This window comes from Corythoichthys intestinalis, chromosome 10 (genome assembly GCF_030265065.1).
Source record: "Corythoichthys intestinalis isolate RoL2023-P3 chromosome 10, ASM3026506v1, whole genome shotgun sequence".
NCBI lineage: Eukaryota > Metazoa > Chordata > Actinopteri > Syngnathiformes > Syngnathidae > Corythoichthys > Corythoichthys intestinalis.
In genome coordinates this window covers 36544130-36566818 of record NC_080404.1, presented here as the reverse complement: position 1 = coordinate 36566818, position 22689 = coordinate 36544130, and the positions used below count along the sequence as shown (strand labels likewise).

Below are 22689 nucleotides of genomic sequence, written 5' to 3'. Positions count from 1 at the left end.
TTATTTATCACTTTGTTGTAGACATTTACGATGTCCCCACATTACACGTTCACACCATAATCTGAATGGGTGTAAAAATGTTTGGGTGATATCTTGGAAAATTAGATTGCTGCTGGTCTGGTCCCCATGAAAAAATTAAAGTTTGTGTGAATAAATGTCCCCACAAAGCCCGATTATTTTTACTGAAATGTGTGAGGACGTGGGTTGGCCATGGAAACGGATGTTTATGCTTGATTTGACTTCATATTGACTTTTGTTTTGTCATATCAGATTCTACAATGATGATTTACTAAATGTGTTGCAGATGACCACCATTAATGACAGTGCGTCGGCTTCAGAGACGTCTCATCCTTCCATGAGTATGGATCAGACTGAGATCTCTACTTGTCCAAACAACACTGAACAGGTACTCTCACCTCCATCACATTTGCAGTTATTTTTTTCCCTCTAAATCACTTCCTTTGTGATGGGCACTAAATTCCATGATAGAATCATGTGGATAGGTAAAGGAGCACACTTCATTAATTGCATTCAGTAGATTAATGTTACGAGAATATTTTAGACTCATTTAATTGATCATAGTGAATATAATTTTGGTTATTTATCACTTTGTTGTAGACATTTACGATGTCCCCACATTACACGTTCACTCCATAATCTGAATGGGTGTAAAAATGTTTGGGTGATATCTTGGAAAATTAGATTGCTGCTAGTCTGGTCCCCATGAAAAAATTTGTTTGTGTGAATAAATGTCCCCACAAAGCCTGATTATTTTTAATGAAATGTGTGAGGACGTGGGTTGGCCATGGAAACGGATGTTTATTCTTGATTTGACTTCATATTGACTTTTGTTTTGTCATATCAGATTCTACAATGATGATTTACTAAATGTGTTGCAGATGACCACCATTAATGACAGTGCGTCGGCTTCAGAGATGTCTCATCCTTCCATGAGTATGGATCAGACTGAGATCTCTACTTGTCCAAACAACACTGAACAGGTACTCTCACCTCCATCACATTTGCGGTTATTTTTTTCCCTCTAAATCATTCCTTTGTGATGATGGGCACTAAATTCCATGATAGAATCATGTGGATAGGTAAAGGAGCACACTTCATTAATTGCATTCAGTAGATTAATGTTACAAGAATATTTTAGACTCATTTAATTGGTCATAGTGAATATAATTTTGGTTATTTATCACTTTGTTGTAGACATTTACGATGTCCCCACATTACACGTTCACACCATAATCAGAATGGGTGTAAAAATGTTTGGGTGATATCTTGGAAAATTAGATTGCTGCTGGTCTGGTCCCCATGAAAAAATTAAAGTTTGTGTGAATAAATGTCCCCACAAAGCCCGATTATTTTTACTGAAATGTGTGAGGACGTGGGTTGGCCATGGAAACGGATGTTTATGCTTAATTTGACTTCATATTGACTTTTGTTTTGTCATATCATATTCTACAATGATGATTTACTAAATGTGTTGCAGATGACCACCATTAATGACAGTGCCTTGGCTTCAGAGACCTCTACTCCTTCCATGGATATGGATCAGACGGAGATCTCTACTTGTCCAAACAACACTCAACAGGTACTCTCACCTCCATCACATTTGCGGTTATTTTTTTCCCTCTAAATCACTTACTTTGTGATGATGGGCACTAAATTCCATGATAGAATCATGTGGATAGGTAAAGGAGCACGCTTCATTAATTGTATTCAGTAGATTAATGTTACGAGAATATTTTAGACTGATTTAACTGATCATAGTGAATATAATTTTGGTTGTTTATCACTTTGTTGTAGACATTCACGATGTCCCCACATTACACGTTCACACCATAATCTGAATGGGTGTAAAAATGTTTGGGTGATATCTATGAAAATTATATTGCTGCTAGTCTGGTCCCCATGAGAAATTTAAAGTTTGTGTGAATAAATGTCCCCACAAAGCCCGATTATTTTTACTGAAATGTGTGAGGACGTGGGTTGGCCATTAGAAACGGATGTTTTTGCTTAATTTGACTTCATATTGACTTTTGTTTTTTCATATAGTATTCTACAATGATGATTCACTAAATGTGTTGCGAATTGCCGCCTGCAAGGACTGTGATTTGGATTCACAGACCTCTCATCCCTACATGAGTATGAATCAGATGGAGACTGTGACTTGTCCAAACAACACTCAACAGGTACTTTCATCTCCATCACTTTTCAGGTCATTTTTTCCATCTACTGCACAGCATTTGTGAGGCTGGGCACTAAATTCCTTTATATAGTCATGTGGATGTGTAAAGCAGCCAATTTAATATATCGCGTTCAGAAGGTTAATGTTACATGAATATTTTAGGCTGATTTTAATTGATCATAGTGAATAAAATTTTGGTTATTTATCACATTTTTACTCTTGAAGTGGCTTGTGGACATGTTTATCTTATTCTATTATATCTGTGTAGGTGGTGAAGTACACATTTACCCTAATTTATTGTCAAAATGCTATAAAACTCTGAAAAAGGTTACTTTCCATAGGACTACTAACAGAGGAGACACATCCCCCTCCTGAGAGGATTGAAACACCATTGCTATCACGAGAGGGGCACTCATCTTCTTCATCGGGTGATGAGATGTCATCAGCAGTCGGTGCTGAGAAAACTTTCTCAAAAGGTTTTATTTTTTTGTAATTTGAACTAAAATCAATAACTCTTTGAATATATAAATATTACTAGTACGAGTAATTACGACAGGAAAGAACATCTTTACAGTACTTTTAATAAGCAACCAATAACCAACTACGGTATATTTAATATTAAAATTAAAATGTAAGACCAATAATTTATTTATGACAAACGCAGACATACATTCAGAAACTTTTTGTAGCTGCAAAAGTTTTTAACACTTTCTAAATCGTAAGATAAATAGAAATAATAATTCGGCTTTAGCTATCTTTGAGTGTAACGGCTTTAGCTATCTTTGAGTGTAACGGCTTTGAGTGTAAACACAATTTTTCTGTTAAAAAAAAATTCTTTTGGAGAACATTTAGAAGAAATAGAGGACACACCAAAGAAGAGATTTAAAAAAAAATAAGAGTTGCTAAACTGAGGATGCCATCAGGTGTCATTATTAAGAAACCTTCTAAAAGTTGATTTTAATACACATTTTGTGTTGAAGTTAGAAATAAATTCAGCAACTATTCTAAAAATATGAACATTTCAAATATTTCTAATGAGAGAAGACAAACTCAACTTTTAATAAAACTAAATATAGTCATGAAATGTATGAATGTAAAAATGTATTTGACTGGAACACATCAATGCATGAGGAAATGTACATAATTATTTGTACTATATGTGCAATATATTCTATTTTCCATAGGAGCAGACCAAGATGAAACTATGAGTGATGACATACCACACAAGAGACCCAAAACACATAGGAGGCACAAACCCCCATCATCAGATGGGGTCCGTGCAAGGGCCAGTGCTAAGACGTCCTCCACTGAAGGTAAACACTTGGAAATCAAGCTGTTTTTAATCAAATATATTCATTGTTTTGTAATCAAAGTATTGTAATAGTGGGAACACCGATATAAAATTTTGCATTGAAAATTAATTACTACTCTTTTGAGATGCAACCGTTGCTGGCTAAGCTGTCCATAAATCTTTTTTTCTGTTCACATGAATCTCAAAAATATGTGTGCCGTGAGCAGGATAGACTTACCCCGCATTGTACTTCCTCTAAAGTCATCAGGGAAGATGACTCTCATCCATTTATTGTACAGCAGAAAACAGAGACATATTTTACTAACTGTCACTGTAAATTATCGATGGCTGTCAGGGTTAATAGACACTCAATTGCTTAAATATATTTTTTAATCATTTATTGACCCTTGAATTTCAAGTGGCTTTAAGTGGCTATGTGTTGTTGAATATTTGTAATTAATTCATAAATGTCAAAAAATGAAATGTTCACATTTTGAAGTAATTTCTTCTGAATATGTCATAGTAGGATGTAACAACAGAGGCTTTGCTCTCTGAACAGTAGAACTGCCTGCAGGGTCATCATTTTTATAGAAAACTCAGAAGTTGCAGGGACCTGTGATACTGCAGCAGCGAAGACCTGGTTGAGTTGATACAAAAAGGGAAATTTCCTGGGAGATCTGGCACATTTTTGGCTCTGTTGTTCATTCTATGAATGCATGATACTTTTACACTTAATGGTACACAAGACTATTTAGTCTTTCAAATAACCTAGTCTGGTGGCAGTTTTACCTATTGGCATAATGGGTGGTGTCCCATGGAGTAAGCAACAGTATAGACCCCAATCACCAACGTCACACAATGACGTGTCGCTGTATTGTGCCGCCATATTGTCCTTCATTGTGTGTCCGTATTCTCAATGGTCTCAATTTATCGTGCAATTTATAGTGCAATTCATGGAAGTCCCGGTGCCTTCAGACGCTGTAAACTCATTGGATGTGTTGCATAAAAGGCGTTATGTGGAAAAGCTTCGGTCGATCCATTCGCTAGATCCATATTTGATGCCTAAATCGATATTTTTCGACCCGCTGTCTTCGCCGTCTCTGCCTGACATCTGCTACCCTGATATCTACAACTATCTTGTCCACAGAAACTCAGCCTATTCTCACGAAAGTTTGAAAAACTTTAAGAGCAGCACTCTAAGCAACATTACCCCGTGTGACCCTTTACTTCCAATTTTCTAAAATGGCGACAATCAATAAAAAAATTAAAAAGTTGACTGCGATGGCTGACGCTTCAAGGATAGGTGGATATTGGACTATTTCTTCAATAAAATACGCAACAACTGTGTCTGCCTCATTTGCAAAGAGACAGTCGCTGTTTTCAAAGAGTTCGATGTGAGGCGATATTACCAAACAAGACACGCGGACATTTACGACAAGATTACACAGAAAATACGCAGCGAGAAATTAAAGCAACTTGAAGCTAGTTTAATTTCACAGCAGCAGTATCTCGCAAGAGCCCGAGGGTCAAAAGAGAACGCCACAAAGGCGAGATTGTTGAAATTATGAATTAAAAGATAATAATAATAATAAAGCAAATGTGACACACAGAAGGGCTTGCTAAAATTTGTTTAAATATATTGTTCTACGTAAATTAACCAAGGTAGCCCCCCGCATTTTTACCACAGCAAATCTGGCCCCCTTTGCAAAAAGTTTGGACACCCCTGTTTAACTGATGATCTGTAGACGAGGCCAACTTCTTTCACTTGGTACATGCTAAATCTTATTCAAACAATAATGATGGTGGAAGAAATAAACATCTTGAATTTGAAACTGTATGTTTTCGGCGATTAGCCTCGCAATGACCCCAAAACCTTCTAAATATATATTAAATGCATTTTACCAGATATAAAATGACTACTACATAGTCTGTGGTGATCGTTTGGTGCCCAGTATTCTCGTCGAATTGCAGCAGTCCATCTCGCGCTCCTCTTTGGGTCTCTCTGCATACGGTAGAACTTCAAGTCTCTCTGTCTATCTTCCCTGTTACTGTAACCAACCGCCACACACGCCTTCACCATTTTGATTATTAATGTTAACGAGCAGAAAAACACGGCGTAATAAGAGGAATGTACGTAGCGGTAATGTGTAAACACGACGAGCTGAGGGACAATATGGCGGATCAAGTCAGGGCGGCGGAGTTGTGACGTCATGTGATTGGGGTCTATACACTGTAACTGCACAGCATTACAATAATGTGTGTCTTTATAGGGGGCATTAGACATGATTTCAATCACAAACTTCTTTATTGTTCCAATCACCCCCCAAACTTCAAGGCAAAACCACGCAGAAGAAGAAATGTCCCTGGCAGAAGAAGGAGGTGCAGGCGGTGGAAAGGCACATGACAAAGTTCATAACATCTTTCATTGTGCCAGGTAAACTGGACTGTGAAAAGTGTTTAAGGGCTGAACCAGAAGCACTGAAGAACCGGGACTGGCGGAACCTCAAATTTTACATTTACAACCGCATTTCAGCATCTAAAAGGAAATTGTAATGTAAATAGATTTTTTGTTATCAACACTTAAGGTAAGTTTTTCACACACAACACTGGTTTGATATTTTTATTATTTTTTTTTTTCTGTTATTCTAAAGACAGTGTTATGTTTGTGTGCCATTTGACCTCACCAAAGGCAATTTGTTGTTGTTTGTTGTTGTAGTTCCACTAAATGTAACATGTTTTCATAAAATTTATTTCAGTGTGAAATATCTTCGTGTTGGCAGATGAAACTAATATTAAATGGCCTCTATTTCAATATTCAGTCACTGACTCTCAGGTTATGGTTTAATACAGATGCTTACTACTGTGTGTCAGTACAACTGGTAAAATGTCCCCATTAATCAAATTCAATTTGTGGGGACCTAGTGTGAAATATGTAAATTATTTTGCATATTATTTAAATGAGGTCCCCAAAAAGAATGTATAATCGTTTTTTCCTAGGTCCCCAGAATGCATGGTGAAAATCATCACTTCATCATTTCTGATATTTGAAGGCGTGTATAAGTTCACATGGCCAAACTGGTTATACCTGATTTTTTTCAGCTCTGTAAACCATTTAGAAAGGGTGGTCCCCACAAATGATGCTTTCATAATTTTAGATTTTTGGTCCCCAGAAAACATATAAACCCGTATAGGTGTGTGTGTGTGTGTGTGTGTGTGTGTATATATACAGTCATGGACGAAATTATTGGCACCCCTGGAATTTTTCCAGAAAATACAGCATTTCTCATAGAAATCAATGCAAATCCAAATGTTTTCAGTATGAATGTGTTTATAGCTCTGGCAGTGCATTGGACAAACACAAAAAAGCTGGAGAGAAAAGCCAAAATGTACAAAATTTTACACAGATTGCAAAAAAATGGGCTGGACAAAATTGTTGGCACCCTCAACTCAATATTTGGTTGTGCATTCTTTAGAAGAAATAACAAAAAGCAATCACTTCCTATAACCATCAACAAGTTTCATGCACCTCTAAGATGGAATTTTGGACCACTCTTCTTTTGCGAACTGTTCCAGGACTCTGATTTGATGGGCGCCTTCATGTAACAGCAATTTTGAGATCTCTCCATAGGGTGTTCAATATGATTTAGAGCCGGACTCATTTATTGCCAATTCAGAATTCTCTAGCGTTTTGTCTCCAACCATTTCTTGGTGCTATTTGAGGTACATTTTGGGTCATTGTCCTGTTGGAACACACATGACCTCTGACGCAGACCCAGTTTTCTTACACTACACCCTACATTCCAGCCCAAACCATTCTGATAGTCTCCATATTTCATGACTCCTTGCACATTGTCAAGCACCCAGTGCCAGAGGCAGCAAAACAACCCCAAAACATTGTACGTCCACCATGTTTGACTACAGGCACTGTGTTCTTTTCTTTGTAGGCCTCATTCTTTTTTCTGGCACAATTTTTTAATTTTGAAAGGCCAAGTTTCCAAATATGCATCAAAATTATCAATGGTGAAAAGGTGACGGTGACAGGGCTACACTGTTAGTTCACTGTTCAAGTTGTAGGTCAGTGCTACTAAATGTGTTTAAGCCTCACTTTCCCTGAACCCCGCACCCCCACCCAACATTGTTAATATCTATGTAACAGCAATGCCTGGTACGGAAGGCTCAGCTCAACAGCGACCTCATTTCCCATCAGCCAACTCTAGAGGAATTCCTATTATGTTCACGTAAGGAAAGCTTTCACACAGATTGGACTCATTTCAGGGCTTAAAGTGCAGATCCCCACTCATTAGTGGGAGACCAGAGGCCGGTGAGTAACGTCTTATTTTGGGACATTTTGTTGTTGATGAAATTAAATACAAGTGTACCTCAGGCGGCCATGGTGACGGTCAACACCATCCTGAAGACGGTCAGCTTGTTTGTGGCCGAGCTAATCAGCTCTGTCACCGACTGGTTCCAGACGTCGCCAACATGGGCCGACCCTCAGATGCTGGGGGACACTGAGCTGAAGACCACCGGGGGAGGTAAAAGTAACAAAAACGTGGAGGTTAAATTGATGTTTTTCCATTATCAAATTAATCAACACGTATTTTTGCAAGTCAATTGCTCAGAGTAGTGGTTCTTAACCTTGTTGGAGCAACTGAACCCCACCAGTTTCAATATGCGCTTTCAACAAAACCTACTTTAATGTAAAAAAAATTAAAAATAAAAAAACATATTTTAAATTTAATATCAGATTCGCCATCTTGAATGCAGCTGGTTTTTCTAGTGTTTCACCAATGGTGTGTGGCTTGCCCTGCTTTGCTATCAGGTACGCAACTTCAAATGATTCTGTGTGGATCGGTTTGTTAATGGGTACAAATCCAAGAGCAGGCACAGTGGCCTTATAATCAAATCTGGCTCTTTTCACCTTGAATTCAGCAAGCGTTTTCACCTTGAATTCAGCAAGCGTTGTGTTTTTATATCTCCCATCTTCATGCAGCTTCTCGCAGTGTTCATTTAGTTTTGCGATGCTAGAGTTGCTCAACTTGGCATTGCAAATCATGCAGATAGAACGCTGACTCCCATCCTGTTTCAAGATACATGAGAATCCATATTGTACATATTTGTCCGAAGACTTTTTGTTTTTTGCTCGACATTGTTAGTATTAGACATGTGCCTGTTACCGGTTTCAAGGTATACCGTCGTATGAAAACGTCACTGTTTCAAAACCACTAAAATTTTCTGTCATACCGTTCCTACGGTATTAGCTATTTTTTGTGTCCCAAAGGTAAAAATCCCTTGCTTGCAGCTGCAGGGCTTACCTCTCGCCCACCCGTTGTTGCTCAGTGAGTCCGAGAGTCAACTGTGCTACACGATAGCTGGAGGAGGTGAAACACCTAAACTTTTCCCCCATCGCAGAAAACAAAGTCGTTGGTATGGGAATACTTTGGCTACAGAAAAGTTACAGACGGCCGCGGGTGAGATGAAGAGGGCCAACCAACATGTAAAACATGTTTGCAGAGGGTGGCTACAAGAGGAGGCAATACCTCCGATATGATTTTGCATTGCTGTGACCACCCGTTGCTTTAAACAACATTAAAGGTTAGTAAATGCTGTTATGAACGTTTCCCACCAGCTACAAGAGTTAACTCCAGCGTGGTTAGTGTGTCTAGCGGTGGTAAAACAAATATTGGACAATTGGACAATAATTCAATTTTTTTTTTCTGATGATAATAATGTTGAGCTATGGCTAAGGGTCTGGCTCACCTGAAGGGTTGCATTTATTTTAATTGTATTAAGAATACTTCATTATAATTATTTTCAAATTTGCTAATATGTTGTTTTGAAAAATAATCCTGTTCAATGGAAAAAAAGCTTTTTTTTCACACAGAAATCTCAAAATAACACATTTTAGAGCTGTAATTGCAATACTGTGATAGCGTTTTTTTTTTTTTTTTTTTTAAGGTTATCGTACTGTCAGAATCTCATACCGACACATGCCTAGTTAGTATGGATTAAAATATAAAGAAAGTAATTACACAACATACTATGATGACATTCACACGTTGGATCACTCCTGAGTGCACTGATTGGCCAAGCAATGTCACGTGATCATCTGCAACCGGTGATGGCCAAGCGGGGAATACCATCATGTCTATACATGATGAGTCGGTGTGTCTTGACCTCGGTGGCAGAGGCTCCACCGAATCCCTGAGACCGACTCACCGAACCCCTAGGGTTTGATCGAACCCAGGTTAAGAACAACTGGTTTAGAGACATTATAATATATATAAAATAGTAAGTATTCTCACAATTTTTTCGTCCTTGTTTTTAATTCCCCTACGTTGTGCTGGTATTTGAGTTTCTATTGTTGACTTATTGGCTCTCTGCCTACTGCTTAGGTTAGTACCGTATAGGCCCAAATATAAGACGGTGTTTTTTGCATTGAAATAAGACTGAAAAAGAGGGGGTCGTCTTATATTCGCGGTCTAAATAGTATACCCATTCACGATGCTAGATGGCGCCAGATATCATTGAAGCGATATTCTGTCATGACAGATCTCAGCTACTCTCCCCATTCACGACGCTAGATGGCTGCAGATTAATTGAAGTGATGTTCTGTCATGACTTGGGCTGTCAAAATTATCGTGTTAACGGGCGTTAATTATTTTTTTAAATTAATCACGTTAAAATATTTGACGCAATTAACGCACTTGCCCCGCTCAAACAGATTAAAATGACAGCAGTGTCATGTCCACTTGTACTTGTGTTTTTTGTCTCCCTCTGCTGGCGCTTCGGTGCGACTGATTTTATGGGTTGACATCAACAATGGCGAGCTACTTGTTTATTTCTTGATTGAAAATTTTACAAATTTTATTAAAACGAAAACATTAAGAGGGGTTTTAATTAGGGCTGTCAAAATTATCACGTTAACAAGCGGTAATTAATTTTCAAAATTAATCCCGTTAAAATATTTGACGCAATTAACGCATAAATGCCCCGCTCAAACAGATTAAAATGACAGCACAGTGAATGGTGTACTGGTTGTGTTATTCGGAGTGTTGTCGCCCTCTGCTGGCGCTTGAGTGCGACTGATTTTATAGGCTTCAGCACCCATGAGCATTGTGTAAGTAATTATTGACATCAACAATGGCGGGCTACTAGTTTATTTTTTGATTGAAAATTTTACAAATTTTATTCAAACGAACACAAGAAGAGGGGTTTTAATATGAAATTTCTATAACTTGTACTAACATTTATCTTTTAAGAACTACAAGTCTGTCTATCCATGGATCGCTTTAACAGAATGTTAATGTTAACGCCATCTTGTTGATTTATTGTTATAATAAACAAATACAGTACTTATGTACAGTATGTTGAATGTATATATCCATGTTGTGTCTTATCTTTCCTTTCCAATAATTTACAGAAAAATATGGCATATTTTATAAATGTTTTGAATGGCGATTAATTACGATTAATTAATTTTTAAGCTGTGATTAATGCGATTAAAATTTTTAATCGTTTAACAGCCCTAGTCATGACAGATCTCAGCTTTTCTCAAGTTTAACCAGTTTGCAATTTTTTACTGCAATGTTTTTCCTTATTCAGATTTGTTTCAAGACTACAGTTACAGTTAGACTTCACTTTGATGGTTAATGCAGTTATTGCAATTTTGTTGTTTCATCACAATAGATTGGTTTATTTACATTTAAAAAAACAGAAGCCATTCATTTACGAATGTGATTGCACTTTAGTTTACATATTTAAATGTTCAGATATTTAGATTTGAATGAGGCAAAATAACATGCTTTTTCTGTCAAGTATATTGTTATAATCATTTGTTTCGGATTAACTGTAATTATTTTCTGTATAAAAATTAATTTGGTGTTCAAAAAGTCTTTTTTTTCAAACTTAAGTCTTGAAAAAGAGGGGGTCGTCTTGTAATCAGGGCCGTCTTATATTCGGGCCAGTACGGTATTATTGATCCCTGTCGATTTACTGTCATGGACCCATTGTGTTATTCCCCCTTTCCTGCGCTAGCGTGTATTGTTGTTTGTATTTAATAAACCCTTGAATGCATCCCTCCGTTGTTTTTTGCTTTGAGGTACAACGTTGTTTCCGCAGTTGCGGACCCTAACATCGGCAACAAAATAAACCACACATATCCAAAGATGGACAATGGACTCTCGTCCTCGGTTTACGATCCAGTAGCAATTTAATTTCGTTACGTTTTTAGTTTAATTTAGCTATTTCTAACTTGCTATGTTGATAATTGCGATTTTTGTTTACCACTTTTCGTCTTACTGCGAAGAAAGAGGAAGTGATGATCGGCCCGCCATGATATTTACGTAATCAGCCATCGTGCTGTGACCCGGGAATTTAACGCTTGCTTTCACATATGCCTCGTCCTGGGAAAGTCCCGGACATTATACTAAGACACGACCCGTTAAATGTCCACGTAATCTCCGTGTCAGTCGACCCGGGGAATTGCTTTCACATACAAGGCCAGCCCGTGTAAATCCTGGGATTTAAACAGTGTTTTGGTGTATGTGAAAGGAGCTGATCAAAACTATTCAATCGACTATTATTTGTGGCACAGTCGAATGAGTTCATGGCAACTTGTATCTCTCAGTTCATGAGCGACACCGGGCCAGAAGTCTGTGGGAGAAGAGCGGCGCGGTGATCATGGTGGTGCGTCGACCTGGATGACTGATGTGCAGAGAGGTTTGTAACAGTTTGCTGAAATAACCTCATAGTCGTCAAGCTTTAAACCACCGCTGTTCTGACACACAGGAAGCTGCGGAGCTGTCCTCTCTCAAGTCCCAGCTGCAGGACCTGGAGGTGCCTCTTTTTGCTGTTGTCAAGGAGAACCTCGGCAAGGAGTTGGACTGTTTCAAGAAGTTCTTCACCGGGAAAGTCTATTTGGATCAGAAGGTTTCGGCTTATGCGAAAGAGGTATTCACGGTTGGGTAATGTAAGCCGTTAATCCGCTTTGTGTTTCCTCACAGAGAAATTTTTACGGGCCTCAAGAGCGCTGGATGTTACTCTCAGCGTTTTTACGTATTGGTGTGTGGAGGAACCTGCTGCGGGCCTACCGCAGGGGCTTCAGAGGGAACCTAAGAGGAGAAGGACTGGTGCTTGGGGGAGTCTTTGTTATTGGACCTGGAGATCAGGTAGACATGGGAATGCGTGAAGAGGGGTGGCTTCAATGCAGCAAATATAGCACCCTTCATTTGTCCTCCCCAGGGTATTTTGCTGGAGCACCGCGAGAAGGAGTTTGGTGATAAAGTCAACATGCTGGCCATCCTCAGAACAGCCCGTAAAATGCGAGATGACATGAAAAGATAGAGCTGACCTAAACAGGGTTTAATGTAATTATGGACGTGGTCAAGGTGGTCATCTAACATGAATGTGAATTGTCTAAACAGAACACTTTGATAATTTGCTGCCTCATTCATTCTAATCTGCTGTGTCTTTCTGCTGTTTGCTTTGATGAAGATCTAACTCTAAACTCTTCTGAGGGAGCAGCTCTGATGTTTTTAAGCAAACAACTCCGCAGCCAGCCTGACGCTATGAGGAATAGCAAACTACTGAAGTTTCTAGTCTGTGTTATGATTGAACAAATGTGATTGAACAATAAAAGAGCCAGTGACTAATGTTTACTTATAGTTTTTTTTTCATCATTCATTTATCATGCAGGTTGCAAAATGAAAAAATACGACTAATTTCTGAATTCTTCTTATTGAGTTACCTTTGAAGGGAACATTGCCCCCTCCAAGATGTCCGCGTGGAGGCACGTCGTTTATCCAGACATTTTTGTTGCTAGTTTTCCTTATGACGCCCCACTTCACATCAGCAGTCCGCATGCGCGAAAACCTGTCATAATCTTCGTCTCGTTCTTTTCAGGTGAGAGTTTGAATGTATTTTCCCTGCTAATGTTCTAACTTGTCAAATTACAACGCGCAGATAAAGCGTTTAATGGCAACAGACGTGGTTAGCAGTTTAAATGCTAACGCTGGCGTGAGCTAGTTGATAGCAAAGGTAAGTTTAAAGCTTTCATTCGCAGTGCTTACTCTTTTACTATCGTTGTTAGCTTGTGTTACATGACCGCGCTTTGTTACAAAAATATCATAAATACATAATTAAGTTGTACGTACCGCAGACTATGTTACAAATGCAAGCTAGCGATTGTCGAATGACCTGAATGTCACCGTCATTAACCCCAATAGTGGGGGAGAGTATCACTCAAAATATTACTGATACAGGAGTTCAACTTGGATGAAAACATTTTCCCCCATAAACATTATCAGTTTCGAAGTTGTTACCTTTTTTTACTCCTGCCCCTATTTCTCATTTCAACCTATTGGACACCGATGCAAAACTATTCATGCATAAACTGAATCATCACACAAACAGGGTTCTCATAAACTGTAGACTCGATTCTTCCTCTTGGAATTTTTTTCAGCCGCGGGACATATCTAATAACATACTTATTTTCAATGTAAATAAATACCCTGTAGTTAATGTATAGTTTTTGTTAGAATATATTTACATTAGTGCTGTCAATAAAATGTTAATCGCAGTTAATCGATTTTTTTTTTCATAGTTAACGCGTAATTAACTTAACTGGCACTTTTTTGTGTGTACGGATTTTTTTTTTTTTTTCTGTCCCATTATTCTATGAAATTTGAAAACTAGTGCCGTCAAGGGATTAAAATATTAATCGCATGCATTCCATAGTTCTGTTTAATCGCATTTTGTTTTATTATTTTTTTAATGCAAAAATAAATCTATATTTTTTAAGTTTTATATGCACCAATTATCACAGGAGTTAACCAATGTGCTTACCTTACATCAGTCATAGTTGAGCCTCATTGGAAACTTTACACTTGTAAAGATAAACATCCAATTTTGCCAGTTCACTATCAATTTCAATATACATCTATACTTCAATGAAATATATAATTCTATAATTAGTTTGATACTAATTCATGAAATATTTAAAAAAAAAAAAAAAAAAGTTGAAAATGAGATAAAATGATTGACCTCACCAAAATGCTCAACTAAGGGGGTTTGCACCAGTCAATAATCCACATCAGAGTGCCACATTTTGGGTTAAAATGCCAAAGTTGTTTTTTTCTGAGAACATGGATTCCACACCCTCTTCTGTGTCCTTGTGCCCAAAAATGGTGAGTTTCGGGCGACCGCGAGAGGAGCATGAACTGCCTGGGCCCTGGAGCCTTCATGCTGGAGGTTCTCGTGGTGCTCAAAAACATTCAAATTTTTTCATTCCACATGATTATTCGCTGTTTATCTACACAATGCAGCCCAGTAAATGACAATATGCCTCAGAGTACCGTATATTATGGCTAAAAAGCCAGAGTTAAGCTTCACCTAACACAAGAGATTTCACCCAGATCCTCCATGTGCTTACTATGTGTGCACAAAGTGTGACCAGTGACACAATTACATAATAATCTTTACTCTTCCTTGTAGCCGTGGCTGTTTTGTTGTCATTGAGCAAGCATTTATTATCAGTTGTTCCGGAACTCCTCGTCCTCCTCTCTAAATCTGTAACAAATACATTCTATTAACTGCTTGGCGGCCATTGATGGCAAAAGACCAAACTAGATTGGACGTCTAGCACCATTAGTGGCAGTAAATTAGTTAATTGTTTGACATGCATAATCCCTAAAGGTATCCTGTTTTGCATAAAGCCTGTACATTTGTTTCCTTTCCAGCGTTGGTAGTATATTGCTCAGCAAGGCGATGCTCGCAGCTCTGAGGCGCATTCTTCCCACTCCCCACTCCTGCCACGTGGCGTTCCCTCTGTACATCAGTCCCTTTCAAACAGGCCCGATCGCTGCTTTTCACAGAAGTAGTGCCAAAGCCAGTCCTGAGCCAGAAAAACGCGCTTCAGGCAAGGTTCCACATTGTTGATTTTTCGTTATTTGCGTGCCACTGTTTGTCGCCGAACCGGTGTGGCGATAAACGTTTCAGTAACATCTGCTCTAAAACAAAACAATGACACACAAACGGAGGAAATGTTGAGAAAATCCAGATTTGATGTAATTGGAAGGAAATATTTAATGTCATTTGTGCCACAGAATTGGAGTCGTTGGGCATGGGCATGTGGTCTCTGGGTCTGGGGGCTGTAGGCGCCGCCCTCGCTGGCATCTTCTTGGTCAACTCCAGTTTGACACTCCCCAAAGTAGGCCAAGCCTCGCTTGAACATCTTGCCGATGCCGACCTGCTCTCCACTGTTGACGGTATGATAATAATAGTGCCGCAACGATTAATCGATTAACACAAGTAATTCGATTAGAAAAAAGCTTCGAATCACATTTTGCTGTTTCAAGGATTCGTTTTATTAGAGTGGCGTTGAAATGGTTTTCTTGATTTGGGTAGATACACTCCCCTCTAGTGACAACAGTAAATTACATAACTCTGCTCATGCTGCTCCCCTGTTAATTTAAAAAAAGCAAACAAACATTTTTTCTATCATATATGTTTGTTTATGCATTTGTAATTTAGTTTAGAAGAATATTTAGATTTTTTAGTGGGAATATGTGTTTGACAGATTTGTTAAGAGCTTTGTAAAAAAAAAAAAAAAAAGAAAATAAAAAAAAAGAAAACATTTTATATCATTTAAGCTAGCCTTTTGCTATGCAAGTTAGCCAATTGTTCTTTTGTTGTACTTAGATCCTCATTTATTTGTTTTATACTGTTCGAGCCTAAGCTCAGGTATTTTAATTTTTTAATGAAAGTGCAATTATGCATAGTTTGAAGAAACACTCAGGAATTTTATTTTGTATTCGCATTGAATGCTCTTTTGAAAGTGCAATCTTAGCAAGCGAAAATAAATATTATTGCAAACATAAATACTTGTTTCTGTCCTTCTACATCTCCTAAAATGTATTCTGCAAGGTATTAAATGTTTGTAATCCGATTATTTGATCAAACTTATCAAAAGATTAATCGATTACCTAATCAGTAGTTGCAGCCCTCGATAAGAATCCAAGACTTGCAAAACTTGGTGACTAGGGGTGTGACAAAATATTGAAATGGTGATATATCGTGATACTTTGTATCCCAAAATGTTATCGATATGCTCCTGCCAAGAATCGAGATACCGTTTTAAAAAGGTGTCCATTTCTAAAATAAAAATGAACGTACAAGTTGCTACCAAAATCTTCCATCATAATAGTGTATCAGTTAATTCTTAGGCTGCTTTGAAGGTGCTCGACGCCCAATCCATTTAGACTGGGAACGTACGTTCATTCAAAACCAGAGCATTCACAGTCATTCTGTCTGATTTTCAGGGCATTTACAGGTCACTTGCTGTTAGTTTAGGGCATATACAGGTCATTTTCTGTTGAGTTTGAGTCACTGCCTATTCATTTGGGTGATTCCCAGGTCACTCCCTGTTCTGTAACTCAAACAGGAGGAGATCCATAAAATACCCCAAAATCAACAGGAAGTAACTAAAAATCAACAGGAAAACGATCTTAAATGACTCAAAATGACCTCATTGCCTGGCATTGACTGCCACTACCGGCCATAGACGTTCAATCCTTTTGAAGTGGGAGGGATGGCAGCGCGTTCATTCGCTGCCACCCTCCCAGTTCGAATCGACTGGACGTCTACAAGTGATAAACTCTTGTTAAGATTGTTTTTGTGTTTATTAGTTGTTTGTAGAATATCTTAGAATGATCTCCTGACCAATGCATCTATAATCGTCGTATCGCCATGTCGTCAGACCATTGTTATCGTGAACTTTGTATCGCAAATCGTATCTTATCATGAGGTACCAAGAGCTTCCCACTCCTATTAGTGACCTTCATACATTTTTTTTGGTTTGTTTTTACTGAAGTCATTTGTATCTTGGTTGTGTGTGCAGATGGCAAGGTCATCAAAGCAAAGACTCTGTGGGAAAAGAACGGCGCCGTCATCATGGCCGTGCGGCGGCCCGGATGATTTTTGTGCAGAGAGGTTGGTTTGGGGGGTCATGATCGGGATCGAGAAATATTTGAAGTTGATTTTGGTTATCAGGCGTGACATATTTCATCATGGTGGAAATGCAGCCTGACTAAATGTTGACAGATATTTATGTCTCAAAAAGAGTCCAATGCTAGTTTATAAAGAAATTTTTTAACACAGTGTTGCTGTACTGCAACCCATAATTAGAGGAAATTAATCACACCGTGCATTACAATACAAAATTCATTTCGTCTTTCACAACCAGTTCAGGGTGTCCCCTGCCTACTGCCCCGAGTTAGCTGGGATAGGCTCCAGCACCTCTGCGACCCTCGTGAGGAAAAGCGGCATGGAAAATGAATGAATGAAAGGATTTCGTCTTTCAAAACGCTGATAGCTTAATGCTCACATAGAATGGAAGCCACTATTCAAACGTTAACAAAAATTACCATCTCGCCAAAAATATTGAACAGTCAAAAATACAAATGCCTCGGGAACATTGATAGACAAGAAACATAGGAAAATGCACATTTTATGATGGCAAAAACAAGTTAAAGAAGCAACTCTTTATCGGACTTTTACTGCTCTGTTCTTCTTCGTATTTGAATTGCCATGGATTTTGATAAACTTCTGTAGTCAAGCATGTCTTTAACTTACTTTTTTTAATTTTTATTTTATTTTAATGTTGTATACCTATAAAAGTAACTAATTTGTAATCATTAGTTACATTCCTTGCATTGCTGAGTGAATTATTATATTAATTATTTATTTGATCTGTTATTGACTTTAATTTTTGCTATCTGTTTCAAATATTGACTAAGAGAACGGTTGTTTGCTAGAAGCAGGCTGATTTTAGGTTATCAACTTATCACCATATTTTTCGGTCCAAGGCGCACCATCAATAACGAGTAAAGGCGCATCTGATTATAAGGTGCATCATTCATTATTAATTAATTTATTGTCTTATTTATGAGTTTGATGAATAATGAATGTGTCTTGAGCACTTTAATGGAGCAGTTGAATACTAGTAATAGGTTTGAGGTCATTAAGCATTACCATAATTCTTGCATAGGTCGCACTGTCAGTTTTAGGGAAATCTAAATGGTGCCTCAAAGTCCGATAGTTTTGACTTCATATAAAGAGTTAAAATAATCTCTAATTTCTTTGGTTATCATTGCAGATTTTTAAAAGATAGCTGTTAAAAAAATAGAAAAACTAAGTTTACAATTAAAAAAAAGCGTGAAAATAATGGATCATCCTGCAGAGAGGTGAAATCGCCATTTCCGATTTTTGAGAGCACCATTGAACCTCAGCATTTTTTTCCAGGAGGCTTCTGAGCTGTCCTCTCTGAAGCCCCAGCTGGAAGAGCTTGGGGTCCCTCTGGTGGCCGTGGTGAAGGAGCGTGTCGGCACAGAGATCCAGGACTTCCAACCGCACTTCGCTGGGGACATATACATCGACCAGAAGGTTAGACGTCCTTTTTCGACTCTCACGCTTTACTAATTTTTCACCACAAAAGTTCTGTTTGAGCAGCACTTAAAGGGAAACTTGGATTTAAATACTTGTTGGCTGTAATAAGCCACAATTGTTCTCTTTGACTAAAACATGTTATTAGAAACAAAATATTGCCATTGATTTAAAAAGCTATACTATTCAGTACTTGTTTTGACCGACGAAGGGCGCCATGTTTTAAGCGCACAATAGACGCTCGGGGTGATGATATAGATTGTCACTGTCACCCGGCGAATACTACCGGGTTACTGCAATTCCTTCTACGCTGAGACATCCAACAATTGCGCTCATCGGTTAAAAAGGGCGAGTACTTACTATTTGTGTTTTTATTAAGTCTTTTATTACCTTTTCATTGCTTCAAAATACTTTTTGCATGTGTTTCCCTCTCATACTTTTAAGCATTGTGTTTTCTTGTGATAACTATAAAGCAGATTGTTGATCTGTTGACCACATTACTCACCTAGCATATTTAAACCACCCTTTTTTGATATTACTACATTTAAGTATTTACTTAAGGCATCTTTAGTATGTTCTGTCTGTATGTATCTAAAAAAAACAAGCTAAAAGTGCACGATAGTACTTTGGTGTCAAATTCGCCTCTTGTCGGACGTTTCGCCGGTTTTGTCTAGTCGTCTCATCCTGTCTTTCTTCTTCATTTTACTTTTACTGTTCGTTTTGTGAAATATCGACAGTGCTGTCATGCTCATTAATGTTCCTCTCGGGTTCAAATTGAAAGGGTTGAATAGATTACATGCTTATGTCGCTAGAGTCATACTCTGGGGCAGCGTAACCCAGTTACGTTATCGCCCTGCAATGTCAACAACAATGGCAAATTGTATAAAAACAAAAACATCAAAAGTGGTTTCAATATCAAGTTATTTTAACTCACAATAATGTTGATCTTTTAAGAACTACAAGTCTTTCTATCCGTGAATCTCTTGTAAAAGATAGAACAACTCGACAACTTTCAGAAACATTTCTACGGTGCAAAAATGGGCGCTTTGGGGCTCCTGCGCTTTGGAGTGTTGCAGAACTTCATGCGGGCCTGGAGCGCCGGTTACCAGGGGAACATGTTGGGAGAAGGCTTCATTCTGGGGGGTGTCTTTGTCATCGGTGCGGGAGATCAGGTAGTGTACAGAAAATATAACTCATTGGCTGCCAGTGATGGCAATAGATGTCATTAAGTATTGTTTGAATAACTGTCGAATTCTGTCTATTGCCGTCATTCCCATTTGGGTCTACAGGGAGTCCTGCTGGAGCACCGCGAGAAGGAGTTCGGCAACAAAGTGGACATGGCGGAGGTTCTCCAAGCAGCCAGGAAAATATTACCTCGCAAATAAGTATATTAGAGAACTGAGATTAGAAAATAGTCCAGGGAGAATGTACTTATAAATGCACTGTTTATTATGGTCAGACAAAAAAAGCTGTGTACAATTGACTAGAATTGGTAATATGTTACCTCACTTTAAAGCTAGACGGGTATGAAGAAACTAGATTTCGCACCTCAGCTTTGTTGACGAACTCTATGTGATACTAATTTGTCGCCGACACCAACGCACCAGCTGGCCTCACTTATGATTGATTTGCGTGCCGTTGTGTGATTGCACGTGTAACAATGATGACTTGGCTCTGTCAGCTCTGCAAGGAGTGGAGTAAGTCTGATGATTCAACACGTGCTTTCAACAAACGCCACCACGTTAGTCATCTGGTGGTCCTCTTGAGTGTTTGTGTTGGAAATAAGTGTGTGCTTGAATATGTGAATTAATAAATGGATAACAACCGTAAAACCTTTCGATATGCAATACGTATACCTTTTTCTATCTCTTGAAGTGACTAATTACAAAACTTATTTAATATAAACATATTGCAATGTCATTGACAACAATTGACGTCAGGCTGCCAGCCCTCTTTGTCCAGGTGGAATAGATGTTTATCATTATCAGTGGGAGCAAACAAGTTAAATAAATGGAGACATTGAATGTCACTCATACATTTTATTCTGGAGTAAATACGTGTCAAGGTTACATAAGACACCACAATACAAAAAAAGTACACAGCACCAATGGTGACACCACTACATGATTGAAAAACAGTTCATGGATTGTCATAACATTTGTGCTATTCCATTGTGCTTGGAAAGGAAATAGAATACAATAAGATGTGATTTAGCATATTCAAATAGACATTGAATTTTTTAAATAAATGCATACGCAAATGGTGCAAAATCACTTCAAATAAAGCTTGTAGGGAAAAAAACATTTAAAATATTGTTTACCATTTAGATACATTAGTAACAGCAATATAGACACCTTAAAACAATCACCTAAGTCTTTCTTTTTCCAGATTTGTTTTTAGTTGCTTAGGCAATTATTTTAAGATGCTGTAAATATGTATCAGTAGTAATGTACTGACGAAAACATTCCAGTATTGCAGAAGTGTGACAAATAGAATCAGCAGTTCATATTTGAGCTCACTCTGCAAGTACATTCCGGTATTGCACAAGTGTAACAAATAGAATCAGCAGTTCATATTTGAGTTCGCTCGGCAAGTACAATCTCCAATATTCAACTTTTCTGCAGAATAGTTACTTGTTAACGGCAACAAAATTCCTTGACATGTGCAGTCTTGAACGCACAGCTTGAAATGAAGTTGAGTCCAAAAGTTGAGGTATGATGAAGTGATGTATGTTAAATAAAAAGAGTAGAGGAGGTTGGAATGAATCCATTCAGGAATATAACAGCTCAAATACATCACAAAGGTGGAAATTGGACTCTATGCATTAGTATGAACTGAATTACAGCTCAAACCTGCAAGACATAAAAATAGAACTCTACTGTAACCCCAAATCAAGACATCACTGTCATATATTAAAGATAAATTCTTCACCACATACACTTGTTTTCAGTACACTCAAAGAATAAAATATTGTATTTCTGCAAAGAGTGACCATTAGTAGTCATCAAGATGCTTTGTGAACCTGGATAACAACTGCATTGGGGCCAATGTTTGTCAGTATTCAGCCTTCTAAAACATGGTTTTGGTTGTGCTATGTTTTAGCAAAAAGCACAAAAAATTGACAGTGTTCCTATTTGAGTCTTAAAACGTGGCCACTACCTGACGACATACAAGTGTGTATAGCTTGATAAACCTAATACAGCATAAACACCACAATTATTAATATTAGCATTTCTCAAGCTTTCATCACTGGTTCACATGTGCAGCATAACATGATTTAGAATATTTCCATTTTCAAGAATAACCTCTGTTTGCCCCTGCAAGCATTGCATACTCATTTGAAACACGGCAGTGCGGTCGGGTTACAAGTTACGGTCCACGCATCGCCCTCTTGACTCACAAAAAGTGAGGAAACATTAGCATTAACATTATTTTTGAATGTGTTTGGGATCGCTGTGCATGAGGAGCGCAGTAGTTTGACTATGTACACTCAGTAACGCATTACCTGAAGGAATTAAAGTATGCTTAAAACGCAAAATCCTCTGAGGGCCATAGGAGTAACCATTGAAGAAATGTTAATCATCAGTGGACTATTATGAACACAAAAGGCAGCAGTGGATGCAGAATTTTATTCCAAACAAACAAGACGACATCTTTTCAGAAATCTGGTGTCTTACAAGTAGAAACAGTTGATTCCAGTCAAGTGCTGCTTGTTTTAGCAGAACTTCATTGGTTCAAATGTCTCTGCTGGGTCGGTTGG

At 38.1% G+C, this 22689-nt stretch overlaps 1 protein-coding gene and 1 pseudogene across 4 annotated transcripts; both read left to right on the top strand.

The window, feature by feature from the left end:
- Positions 1 to 7675: 7675 nt before the first annotated feature.
- Positions 7676 to 13132, top strand: LOC130923442 (peroxiredoxin-like 2A; annotated as a pseudogene).
- A 100-nt stretch (positions 13133 to 13232) lies between these two features.
- selenou1a (selenoprotein U 1a) lies at positions 13233 to 20911 on the top strand. 4 transcript variants are annotated; one of them, XM_057849157.1, is made up of 7 exons: positions 13285 to 13391; positions 15227 to 15405; positions 15593 to 15754; positions 17386 to 17477; positions 18789 to 18929; positions 19922 to 20101; positions 20219 to 20911. In XM_057849157.1, the coding sequence occupies exons 2-7, from the start codon at positions 15255 to 15257 to the stop codon at positions 20312 to 20314; spliced, it is 822 nt and encodes a 273-aa protein (XP_057705140.1). In that variant the 5' UTR covers positions 13285 to 13391; positions 15227 to 15254; the 3' UTR covers positions 20315 to 20911. The 4 variants fall into 4 exon arrangements, with proteins under 4 accessions (XP_057705142.1, XP_057705140.1, XP_057705141.1 ...); XM_057849158.1 differs by having other exon boundaries at positions 13380 to 13526; positions 19946 to 20101; XM_057849159.1 differs by lacking the exon at positions 15227 to 15405 and having other exon boundaries at positions 13233 to 13391.
- The last annotated feature ends 1778 nt before the right edge of the window (positions 20912 to 22689 follow it).